The sequence below is a fragment of the Cnephaeus nilssonii genome (genome assembly GCF_951640355.1).
Source record: "Cnephaeus nilssonii genome assembly, chromosome: 9".
Taxonomy (NCBI): Eukaryota; Metazoa; Chordata; class Mammalia; order Chiroptera; family Vespertilionidae; genus Cnephaeus; species Cnephaeus nilssonii.
The window spans coordinates 42,721,287-42,733,842 of NC_137080.1; the positions used below are offsets into that span (position 1 = coordinate 42,721,287).

Below are 12,556 nucleotides of genomic sequence, written 5' to 3' on the forward strand. Positions count from 1 at the left end.
TGAGCCACATTGGCAGGCTCATGGTTAAATATTTTCCACATAATGAGTTTAAGTTTTCTAGTTTAATGAGAGAATCTCAATAATTCAGCTACGTAAGACTGTCACATAGCTAAAGTTCCCTTAGTGCATTTTCTCTTTTCCCTAGTTATTTTAATATTGTTAACTTAAAAATTATGCTAATTGTTTCTATATAAAATCACTTTTGTGAATGAAAGGATAAATTGGTATTTAAGTTTAGAATTACTTCAAAGGTTCTAATTGTATTAATAAAAACTCAGGTCTTTACTTTTGCTTTCAAGGTTCTACAAACTTACCATTATCTTCCCCATATTCTTCTGATACACACCCCACATCTGTATAAACATGTTCCCTCTGAACTAACTGCTGTTCACTTTTATGACCCATGCTTTTCCCTTCACTTGAGCATGTTATATATTAGTAGTAGTCTAGAGATAACTCTTACTGGCTTGTGAAAGCCAACTTTGCAACTATCTTCCCAACTTTGCATTTAGTGTGACTCTTCAATTGGTAGCTTGATGTTGGTCATAGTCATACCACAAAAATTGGCAGTTGTTATAAATCAAAGCCTCTCTTTGCCACAGCCAGTTATTAAACAATTATGATACCATGAAACAATACATACCATTTATGTTAAATTTGTATGTCTTACATTGTTCATTAATTAATCTTAATACTGTATAAGAGGTAGTTTTAGTACCAGAAAGTCACCATACACAGAGTGAAGTACAAGGGTTATTTGTATATGAATGCTGCAATAATATGCCATAGAACATATTATTAAGTACATCTGAATGGATTGGAAGGGCTTAATGAGATGATAACAGTGATCAGTTCTATTTATTTGTAGTTTATTAATGACAAATTTAAATTGAGATAAATTTTTAGTAAAAGTATGATCTTGAGGAAAAATAAATATCACCATTAGCTATAAATGGACAACTAGATACAATAAATAATAAGTGTCTTCAAAATGTAGGTATTCCTGCTGATCTCTATTTAAAATGTATATTTGATGTAAGAAATTAACTTCAACAATAGGGTGGCTTCAGATCCTTGTGACCTATTGCTATCCTAAGAAATTTATTTTTTTAAATAAATGTAAATCATAATGCTATACTACAACCTACTTAAGTTTTAAACTAGCTAAGATTGGTTTTCTTGTTATGAAATAAGTCTTTTTTTATAATCATATCTTGATCATTTCAAGATTTCCAGAGAAAAGCATTATTTCATTTGCCATAAAACTCAGACTTACTTTTACAAATGTAAAATAACAAGTATAATTCTATACTTAAAGCTGGAATTTATTTTTTAAATTATGCAATGGCTTTTTATAGTCTCCAAAAACAGCTACGAATACTGTGGGGTTTTTTAAAAAAAAAATAGTCAATTATCCAATCAAATTAAATTAAGAGTGGCTTTAAATTGAGAATATTAAGGAAAATAGCTCACATATCAACATTGCATAAGAAAACAGGTGTGTCCTATCAATGATTTCTTACCAATGTACCTATTTATTTGCAAGTGAAATACCAAGCATTAAAGAGGTAATTATTTTAAAATCAATATGAGCACAATTTACATTTGAAAGAATTCTCTCTTAGACTTACAGGGCAGAAGCAAGTGTTTAGCTTGCAACACACTTGCTAAGGGTTTTAAAAGCAGTAAGTCCAGTATTAAAAGGCTCAAGGTAGACTGTCCTCAGATCAGTCAGGAGATCATGTGGTTTCTAATACTGAAAAACGAAACAGACTATGCTTTTAAAAAAATGGACACTCAATAAGTAAATAATTCGATCAAGAACTTGAAGTTAGCATTTGAAAGTAGCATTTTGTTTTCTAGCATCACTAAGACATTTAAATGGATTTAGCTAATATGCAAATATCTGGATTATACAAAAATAGCAAATCAGGTATCATAAACATGCAAAGCACATAATTTTTCCCCTGGTGAATTTTTAACTATAAATTACTTTTAATAAAAGTTTCACAAGTTTTAATGAGTTGTGAGCTTTCTTTTCTTTCAACTAAATACCCTTTGAAATTACACACTATTGAATCAAATATAATTAATTACATACTATCGAATAAAATGCTTAAAAATCAAGTGTATGCACTGCACATGTAGTTGAGTATCTAAAGCAACTGAAGTATGTTTGGAAAGCATTCACTATTTTAGTTTTCAACTCAAATATCTGAATTAAGAAATACAGATATAAATATTTTCAGACTTTTGGCAGATTTTAAAAATTAACTTTAATATTTTCCTTAATAAAAAGTTTGGAGACCTAATTGAAAATTGCAGTAGTGATATGAAAATTTTGAAATTAACATTTCCCTGAATGTAAATCTTATTTTGGCATCTCCTTCTATAAGCAAAATTTGTCACTATTTTCATTTCCAAAGCATATCTTCAGTCAGTCTAGTTAATTGCTAAACTTATATTGAAACACACCTCCCAGCACCCCAGTTCTCAATACCAATGATAGTAAGGGAAGCAGGGAAGCACTTACCTAATTTTATTTTGTTAAAATAATATTCAGGTGCATATTCTGAACCAACTTAGATGGCAGTTGTAGCCCTATTCTGTTTATAATGTTCATCATGCCAGTAACATTCAAAACCTATAATTTCACCTTTGCTTCAAATATTAAGTCCATTATATTAATAGGAAAATCTATTGTAAATTCATTTCACTTCATTTTATCACCTCAGGGGTAGTTAGACAGGGCAAATGAAAACGTTAAATATTTTAAAATAATGTAGGGTTAAATATTTCTCATAAAGAATAGCAAGAAATTAAGTTATATATAGGAAGGGGGTGGGGTGGGAATTACTTCGTATAAATAAGGTATTGAAAATAAAATTATCTTTTAATCCAATGTACATTAGACAAAACAAAGAATTACTCTAGTTTTATACTAAAGATTGTTATAATAACTATAGTTTTGTCATAAAATTTAGGTTATTTCTGGATTTCTAAATGAAATTTTAATAATAGGTTTAAATTAGCATACTTCTAACAGAGATAAGTTCACATTTTAGTGTTGAAAATCAATATAATAGTTTCTGTTATCATTTATTTTACTAACCCTATTTACATAGAATTTAGATGCTATCAAGCTTTTTCTACCCTAATATTATATTGAAATTCCTATTGTTATTTGAGAGAACAATGATATTTTTCCTAAAAAAAAGTTTATACACCCAACAGGATTGATATGAAAACAATTTAAATTGAATGATGTAATTATGTAATGAAATGTAAAAAATTATAGCAATTAAGGTATTGTGACATGCTCTAATGAATGAAGTTATACTGGTTGGTGACACTATAATCTCCTACTCATTAATTATTTGGATAGAGTGTGTTATTTTACATAGCATGAAGAAATAGTCATAAATTACCACTAAGAATTACATCCATACATTTTCATTTCATATTGATGATATTTCTCCACATCAATGAATTATGAAAAAAATCAAAACAATATAAATTATAGCATTTGAGTCTCCCAAAAAAGCTCACAATGTAGCTTATGCTATATGCTGCCAGTAATTTTCAGGGAAGGAAAATTAGCATTGGCTTTATAAGGCAAATCTGCTATGTGTGGCTTGCTAAGGTCTCCTTTTTAAGTATCCCAGTGACTGAAAATACTTTTTAAGCTTCTTTACTTGCAGATCTAAAGAGAAATACATACTTTAGATGTATAGCTAACTTAGGTGAGTCTATTATCACCTGTTATTATATAATATATGGCTAACACATAGTATAAATATTTGATAAAGATTTACTTAAAAACAAAAAGAAAGGAAGCCAATTCTTTTCCCCTAAAATCTTATAAGAAAAAAGTGGATGTGAATTAAACATTATAATAAAAAAGAAACAAGTTGATAAAAGTTTCTTTCCTAAGTTTGTTTTCTGTTTTCTTCTAAATATGTTTTCTTTTCTTTAGAACCTTCCTCCCTAAAATAATTTAGAATTGTAAAAGTATAACAATAATAGCATCAAAGGAAAGAAAATATCTCTAATCTCATTTGCCAGAGGTATGGGTGTGTGTGTGGAGGGGGAGGGAGGGTAGGAGGTGAGGGGTGTATATCTATTTGTTCCTTATAACCACCCATAACCTTTTGCCACAATAGATCTGGAAAGTATTGTGCTAAGTGAAATAAGCCAGTCAGAGAAAGACAAATACCATATGACTTCACTTATATGTGGAATCTATTGAACAAAATAAACTAATAAACAAAATAGGAACAAACTTGTAGCTGTTGGAGGGGAGAGGGGAGGGAGTAAGGGAGCTGGGTGAAAAGGGTGATGAAGGGATTAAGATAACAAAACAAACCAAAACAAACAAATAAAAAACCTCATAGACAGACAACAATATGGTCATTAGCAGAGGGAAATGGGGTTGGGGGAGCCTGGAGAGGGTAAAGGAGGGATAAATGGTGATAAAAACAAACAAACATAGGGTTACTGAAAAAAAGAAGCTAATACATTAATCTCTCCATGATCCTCAAATATAACCCGGCTATTGTTGACAAGCAGTATGTATCAGTTTTCTTCCTCTTCTTACTCAATGACTTGTACCCACCAGCCCAGTACAAGACTATTTAGGAAAACATTCATTTGAAAGAACTCCTACACCCAAGAATCTACAGCATAAAGTCAGCTTTATCTAGATAAAAATTTTACTAATTCAGGTGTCATGCTTACCATCAAAAGAAAAAAAACACTGACCTATTTCTGTACATTTCTCAAGACAACTGCCTTTTTGTGACCAGAGTACTCTATCATTGTACAAAAAACACATAGAAATAAAACAAACGAACAAACAAAACCCCTAGTGAACACTTATGTATTTCCTTATTTTCTTTGTTGCACTGGCTTCCTGCACAGAATCCACAGATTTCAAGGTGTATGCTCATATAAAAGCTTTTGCCTCGCCTGACTAGACATTGTAGATTAAAATATTTCATAAAGAAACTGGTCACTTTTTTTAAAGGACACTGATTTTCCTGGGATAGTTTAGAAATGTGAAGACCTTTCCTAGATGACTGACAAGCACCCCCAAAGTCCAAGGGGATCATTTTCCTGGTGGTTATAGAAAAACAGAAGTGCAGTTTTGTTTTGATAATTAGCACAGACAAAATAAGCTAGGGAGATGGCTGCTGACCCACAATTCAGTGTTCTGCAGCTATGAGAGAAGTAGCTATGTAGATATTGCAAAATATGGGAGAATAAGCAGATCACTTGTTGAAAAATGCTTGGTTCTCGTAATCTTATTGGTTCTTAAGAATCACCTCAAATAATTTTTTCCCTATAGCAAAAAAAAAAAAAAAAAAAAAAAAAGAGAAGGAAGAACTAAAAAAGGAAGTAAAACAAGTAATTCACAGTATTGTTTTTGTCATATTAGTTTTCAACCTTAATTAGAAATATATGAGACATGACAGCAACTGTCAGAGAAGCTACTATATCACTTTTCCAAATCTTTCAAATAAAAAATTAATTACTTACAAGACTACTGTTTCTTATCAGCAAATGTGTGTGTAAAACATAATTACATGTTCCAAAAAGGATTCCTTAAAAATAGAGGTGCCATATTTTGGTAGCAAATATAATTTAATAATCATTCAAGTTTTTAGCATTCTTGAGTTTCTTAATGTGAATCTATAGACTGTAACTTATTAAAATTAGTATCTGTGATTTACTGAGCTAGACATTGTAAGACTTTCAAATTTAAACAAATGATCAAAGGGTGACTATAGTTCCCAGAAACTGATTGGTCAGTATATTTATTGAGTGGGTGAATCCATTTGTAATGACTAGAAAGGCAGGTTTTCACTTTTAGAAATCTGAAATAAATTTGGTGATGGAGGCAAGGAAAGACAGTTAAGTATTTTATCCATAGAATATGAAAAATAAAAATGGGCTATCAAACTTCTGCTTTTGCATCTATACTAAGTTCATCCTAATAATAAAAAATATTTGTGAAAAAATAATTTGGAAAGAGGTGCATATTTTTAAAAGATACTCAAATACAATTATCTTTAGAAGAATATGTCAACAAGCATTTAATTACAGATTATAGAAAAAAGCACTTTAATTTTAAATTGCCTTTTTTACTAATTTTCCTCAAATCTTTCAAATGTCTAATGAAATATAAAAATGATATGTAAAAAATAAGTGCATCTTCTCTTATGATAATTGAGATTCTCGTCTTTACCCTATATATGTAATTTCAGTTGAAATCTCACCTGCCTCAATTATTCCGATTCCATATTCACCAGACCTGAAAAGAAGTCACTGAACACCTTAGTTTCAATTAGTTTGGTTCTACTGATTACACCAACTAAGAATTATGTTCTGAGTTAGTGACTCCTTGCCTACTTTGTAATCACAGAAATTACTAAAAGTAGTAATAATGCAGAAGTAAATCATTCTATAATGGGTTTACCAAATAACAATTGTGGAAGAAAACTCTTAAGGTAGAAGTAACCTTATCCTTCGCATAAACATATTTCAAAGTGAATTTCTTTTAATCAATGTTGACTTTTAGGTCCATAATTGAAATATTTGATAATAAAATCAATGTTAACAATCACTTTCATATGTGTGAAAGGCATATTAGCAAAATAGTATGATTTAAAACAAATTTTCATTAAATTTCAGAGAAATGGCCAAATGGGAAAAGGCACAGCAGATAAGCTTCCCCACAATTTAGTTAACTAAAAAAAAAAAAAAAAAAAAAAAAAAAAAAAGGCTAAAAATAAATAAGAGTAACATATATTTAAAATTACATATGGAAAGGTAAGACTGAAATGGTGTTACAGTAAGAGGTGGGCAAGTTGGTGACAAAGGCACACAACAAAACTGGCATGGCATTTCATTTCAATGTGACAATTGTCTTTTTGACAGCAGATTAGTTTAACATTGAACATCCCACCAAAACAGTAATCCATTTCCAAGTGCATAATAATTCATTGTTGCCCTTCACCGTACATTAAATGTCACCCATCATTGTGACAGGAATATAAAAGCTATTGCACATTAGTCAGGAGCCAAGATCAAAGCTGTTAATGCAAGCACTTTGGACACGGTTTTCTGAACTTGGTTAAACCATCAAAAACACTATGTTTAGAACATCTTTACTTCTGAGTGCCCAGAGAAATACAGAATACTTTTACAAGTGTAAGGACTCTCAGTAAGGCAATAGCCTCGTCATCTTGTGACCACAGACCATGTTGGAGCCAAAACATATGTCAAAACTGTCCTGGTGGTCACAGTAATAATAAACCCTCGAGCAGATTCTAAGGATAACATCCTCTGCGGCATAATGCGGTTATACAATAAACAGCATTCTAATGTTCTAAAAAAATGCAAAGCAAGTAAATGCAAAAGTACATAAGAAATTTGTATATTCTTTTTTACTTAGAAAAACTAATGTTATGTATTTGACACCTTAAATATTTTTGATGTGCTATTCTTCCTAAGAAGGTCAGGTTAGTCAATGTTGATTACTTTTTTTTACTTTTTCCTATTTTGACCATATCCATTTGTTCATTTAATAATGTAAGAAATTTCTGTGTAATGATACCCTTACTACAAAATTTAATATAGTATTATTTTTCTTTTCCAGAGTTTATTTGCTTTTTTTAAATTCCAACTTTAAAATAAAATATGCAATGTTCTCATATACTCATTGGATAATTATTAAGGTTACATCAATCCTGTTGGAGGGAAACGGATGTACTATTATTCCTTTATTTTAAGTTTGGTCTTTAGTTATTCATCTCTGTATAACAAACTACTAAGAACCATAAACCAAGATTTACATGTTGTATTTCAGAACAGCTCTGGTTGTCTTTGAGACAATTATAGTTAAAATATTAAAAAATTGCTAATATTATGGGAATTTAAATTGACTCACCTTATAAATAGTTTCTATTGTATCAATGGTATCTGTTCTTTCTTAAAGGAAATATTTGAAGCAAGGTGAAAAATACCTCTCATTGTTAGTGTAAAGGGTGGTTTCCCTGACCAGTTTTTATATGATTAACTGACATTTTTATACTAATATACCTAGGTCAAAGAAAAAAGAATAGAAAGAGGGAAGTGTTTAGGGGCAAATATGATAGCTACAAGCCCATCATGGGCAATATTTCTTTCTAATCCTCTGCCAGCCAAGAGCTATTGTTAGGATACCTGGGATGCCATTCTGTCTAGAACGCAGTATCCCAGGTTCATCTTTACTCCTAAACTTATTTAGCTTCTTCAGATAAGCATGCTGGTTATGTCATTATGCTATAATCAATAATGCAACTGTTTGCAAGGGAACATAGATTATAAAACCATACCAAGAAAAACAAATAAGACCATATATCTTTGCTAATAATGATTTAAAAATTTAGAGTATGTGTTAAGTATTTTTTAGGATTATCTTTTCCATATAAAATAATAATGGTGATGGAAAATTTTATAAAGGTATCAGTCACAATCAACTTTTAAATCCAAGTTTTAAAAACCAATTCTAACAATATGATCAGTTCTTAATTTATCATAAAATTAGTATTGTTAATACTGTGATATAGCAGATAATTCAATAAACCTAAAATCTGGTATTCTAATGATAACTAACAATTTGATGAATGCTTTATTTTTTATCATTGTGTATTTCTCTCTACTGAAATATGATACAAGTCATTTTAAAAATATTTAAATATATTTAAAAATTTAAAATTTTTAAAAATATATATTTAAATATGGCATTCATAAAAATATTTAGGTAATTATAAAATATTTTATGAATTTCATTCAAGGCCAATGGTATTTATTCTTTGGTAAAATGAAAATACTACATTTACTGTGAATTGGTAACAAATATCACAATTCCATTTAAATTAAAAAGGTAATTAAGTTCTAAAATTTAAAATAGGAATTTTTTCTTTATTTGCACATCATGAACTTCTTCCGTAGTAGCAAGAATTCAGTACCATGTCAGAGTGGATTTTAATTATACAAATTCATTTGGTTTGGAGGTTTAGTTTAGAATTTAAAAGGACTCTAAGAAATTTTCTTTTAATCTAAGATTTTACTGCATTTTTAAAAACTTGGCAATCTTCAAAGTATTTAATGTTGAGAATTGAACAAAATATTCTGAGAAATATCTATAAAGAGTTTATTTTTATTTATATATTATTTTATCAAGTATGTCTAATATTATTTATTATTTAATATAGACTATCTAACAATTTAGTATAAAATAGAAACAGGTGTACTTGCAGATTTTTTCTAAACTTTGGTTTTTTTCTATACTTTGTGCTATTTATTTTTCTGTTGGTCCTGTGGACAGGTTTCAGTGATCTTTAGCCATTGAAGAATTTAAACTGCGATCCTTGAACTCATATGTATTCTGAATACATATGAAACAAGATAGCTCATGTTAGTCACTATAAAAATGATATATTTTGACCAAAGATGCTCAAAAATGAGAAGGCTATTTTATTTTCAAAAGACATGGAAAAAACTGAAGCTCAAAGCTTAAGAATTTGATACTCTAATATCTCCATTTTAGGAACAGAAACTTCAAATAAAAATGTTAACAATCTGTACCATACAGCTATAAAAGTTATATGTATAAATGGTTCCAATACAAATTTTCAGTCAAAGGTAAATGATAATTGTCTGAAGGACTCAAGTATTAATAGTGAACCAATTAGGTGAAATATACATTTGTATAATATTTATGTGTAAATATATGAAAATATTTGTGTATAACTATAAAAAGAAAATACATAAAAATACATAAGAATATTATGCTACTTCTATAACTGATTTTATTTTCTTTTTAATTGAGTGAACAAAATGTTTTTTACTGCTGGGAAAATTGATATCGTTTCATTGTAAAATTAATAAGTTCAAAGAAAGATCAATATCCTTAGTGTTACCTTGATTGGCAGTACCTATTTAATGTAAATTTTAAAAATACATATTTAATTTTAATGATAGGGAAAAACACATTTATAGTCGTATATTATCAAACTTATCAACATGAAAGATAAGTTATAGTAGAATTCTAACTCATGTTGGATTTGGAGCTATCTTTCTGATATGCACTAAAATATAAAAATTCAACGTTTATAATGAATATGTGACTTTCAAGTTTATTTCAAGTTCATAGTGTTCTGAGTCCTGAGGGATGGTTTTATGTTCTTAATTAAGGCAAAAGAAAATTAAATCATATTGAAATTAGTTGTTAAAAATTTGATAGTGAGGTAAGCATAAATGAGAAATGATTACAAATTTCCACCTCCAAAATAACAATAGAGAAGCAAAAGCCACCTCAATTAAGCTATATTATGGATTGTAAAGGCCAAAAAGCTTCCTTTTAAATTTTACCATTTTTTATGAATGATTTATTAATTCAAATTAGTAAAACATACTAATATTTTGCTGTCTGATTCAAGAGAAATCTTCAGAATGAAGAAATGATTTTTATATCATGGTGATTAGGACTTCTTTTAGATTTTGATGAAAAAGAGTAAACTCTACCACAATTATAGCTTATTGACACAACCAGCATTCTTTCTGCCCCAAAAGACATCCTAGGACACTTTAATAAGTTATGTGACATTTAAAAGTTCATTATTCTTCAGCACCCCCTTGGGAAATAAAAAGAAAACTTATTGTGACTTTTGACAATTATTAGTTAGAAAAAGGAGGTAACAATTGCCAAAAAAATCACAAAAGTGAGCATGTTACCTGGCTATGACAAAGAGCACACAACTGACACCCAAGTAAGCCAGCAGAATATACATCCAGATATCAGGGGAGAGAGGATTCAGGAAGGAGAAGACGCCTGGGTTTGTACCGTTGGGCTTGCGGTACAAAATACTTATTCCAAGTGTCATAAAGGGCTTGGAAAAGTCGATGACCTTCTCGCGAACGTAGGTAATAGCCAGTGGAGCAACTGCAAGGTCAGCTTTCTGTAGAGAGAAACATAAAAAAGAAAAGAAAAATTCTAAGTCACAAGAAAGAAGTCAGTAACCAAATTAAAACAAAGACTTTACACTTGACAATTGTCTCAGTAAAGATTACATTAACATTTAAAACATTCCTCACTGCTTCCCTCTGCTACTCATTTCTATGTGCATCTGGATTAGCAAACCAAGATTTATTGCAAGTATAAAGGGAAAGAAAAAAACCTTATGATGAAAATGCTGAAGAAACAATTATACATTCAGTACCTGAATTATTACACCACTAAAATATACTTACTTTAAATCTCAACTTTAAAAGTCATTTAATATCCTACATAATAAAAGGCTAATATGCAAATTGTCCCCTCGACCAGGAGTTCGACCAGGGGGTGGGGCCAGCTGGCCAACAGCCAGCGGCCCTTCCCTCCGGCCGGCCTGTCTGATCAGCCCCAATCAGGGCGGGCCGGCCGGACTTGACCCATGCACAAATTCATGTACCGGGCCTCTAGGCCATTATAATTTTACAAATATGTTGGTCAAATTCTAAAAGCTTATAATTATAGCTACCTCAAATCATTTAGCTGATAATAAACATCTTTTGTCTTGTTTTAACAAGAAAAAGTACAGTTAAAAGCATTTAGTCTTCAAATAGTTAACATTGTGAAATCATATTTTACTGTGATGGTGTTTACTGTCCCTGAGTTTTCTTTCTATCCCTCTAATTTGTTTTTATATTATTTAATGAAAATCCTTGCAGCCTTGCCTAAATCTAAATCGCATTAGGAAATGAGTTTTTCAATTTTCACGAAGTCGCTAATTTTCCACGGTAGCTTAAATATGTTAAATTACTAATGTTTTTCACTCATTATGTTATAACCATCTGTCAGGGATGAACTTAAGCTCTAATATATGAAAGAAATAATTAAAATATTTTAAAATAACAAAGGCATCTATTCCATCTATGATGAGAAATTATATTTCTACTTTCCTTTTATTTTTGTAATCATACTGAGTTTTCAGACAATATAGAAATGCTCATTGTGGAGAGCTATAGAGAGACATATCCAAGAATAAAAGTGGGCTTCTATTTTTCCTTGGGTCAGGAATTGTTGGAGGACTTGTAGAAGAAACATCTAAGTGGCTGGGTTTGTTGATACTGTTACTTTGGGTAGGTATTTGTGTGCATTCCTGAGGGTGTAGCAGAAAGAGGAACCACTCAGATGCTTGGATAGAGTATCTTTGAGAGTAGCTTTGGAGAGAGGAAGATATTTCCCTAAAAAACCAGAAAGAGACTACCAGCCCAGAAGGAGCTGGCACGAGTTGAGACCACAGCAGCCTTCGTGTTTTGCAGTTCGGTTTTGGAAGGTATAGGGCTTAATCCAAGCAAAGAATTGCATTCCCTCCAATTGCAGAAGCTACAGAATATGCATATGTCCTTCATCTTTGACTGGATTGACAGTGGTTTCAGCAGTGTGCTAGTTTCTGGGATTATATAAGAAAACTGGAAAATTGGTATTCCTTTAATTACTTTGGGTATGTATTTATTTGGGATAATG

General features: G+C 30.4%; 1 protein-coding gene across 4 annotated transcripts in view; it reads right to left on the reverse strand.

Annotated features, from left to right (window-relative positions):
- Positions 1-12,556, reverse strand: part of GRIK2 (glutamate ionotropic receptor kainate type subunit 2) — a gene marked incomplete at its 3' end in the record, with an annotated part of 560,517 nt that overhangs the window by 124,731 nt on the left and 423,230 nt on the right. For all 4 annotated transcript variants that reach the window (XM_079779676.1, XM_079779673.1, XM_079779674.1 and 1 more), the window contains exon 11: positions 10,783-11,006. In XM_079779676.1, the coding sequence (XP_079635802.1) occupies positions 10,783-11,006 (224 nt within the window). The remainder of the gene's footprint in view (positions 1-10,782; positions 11,007-12,556) is intronic.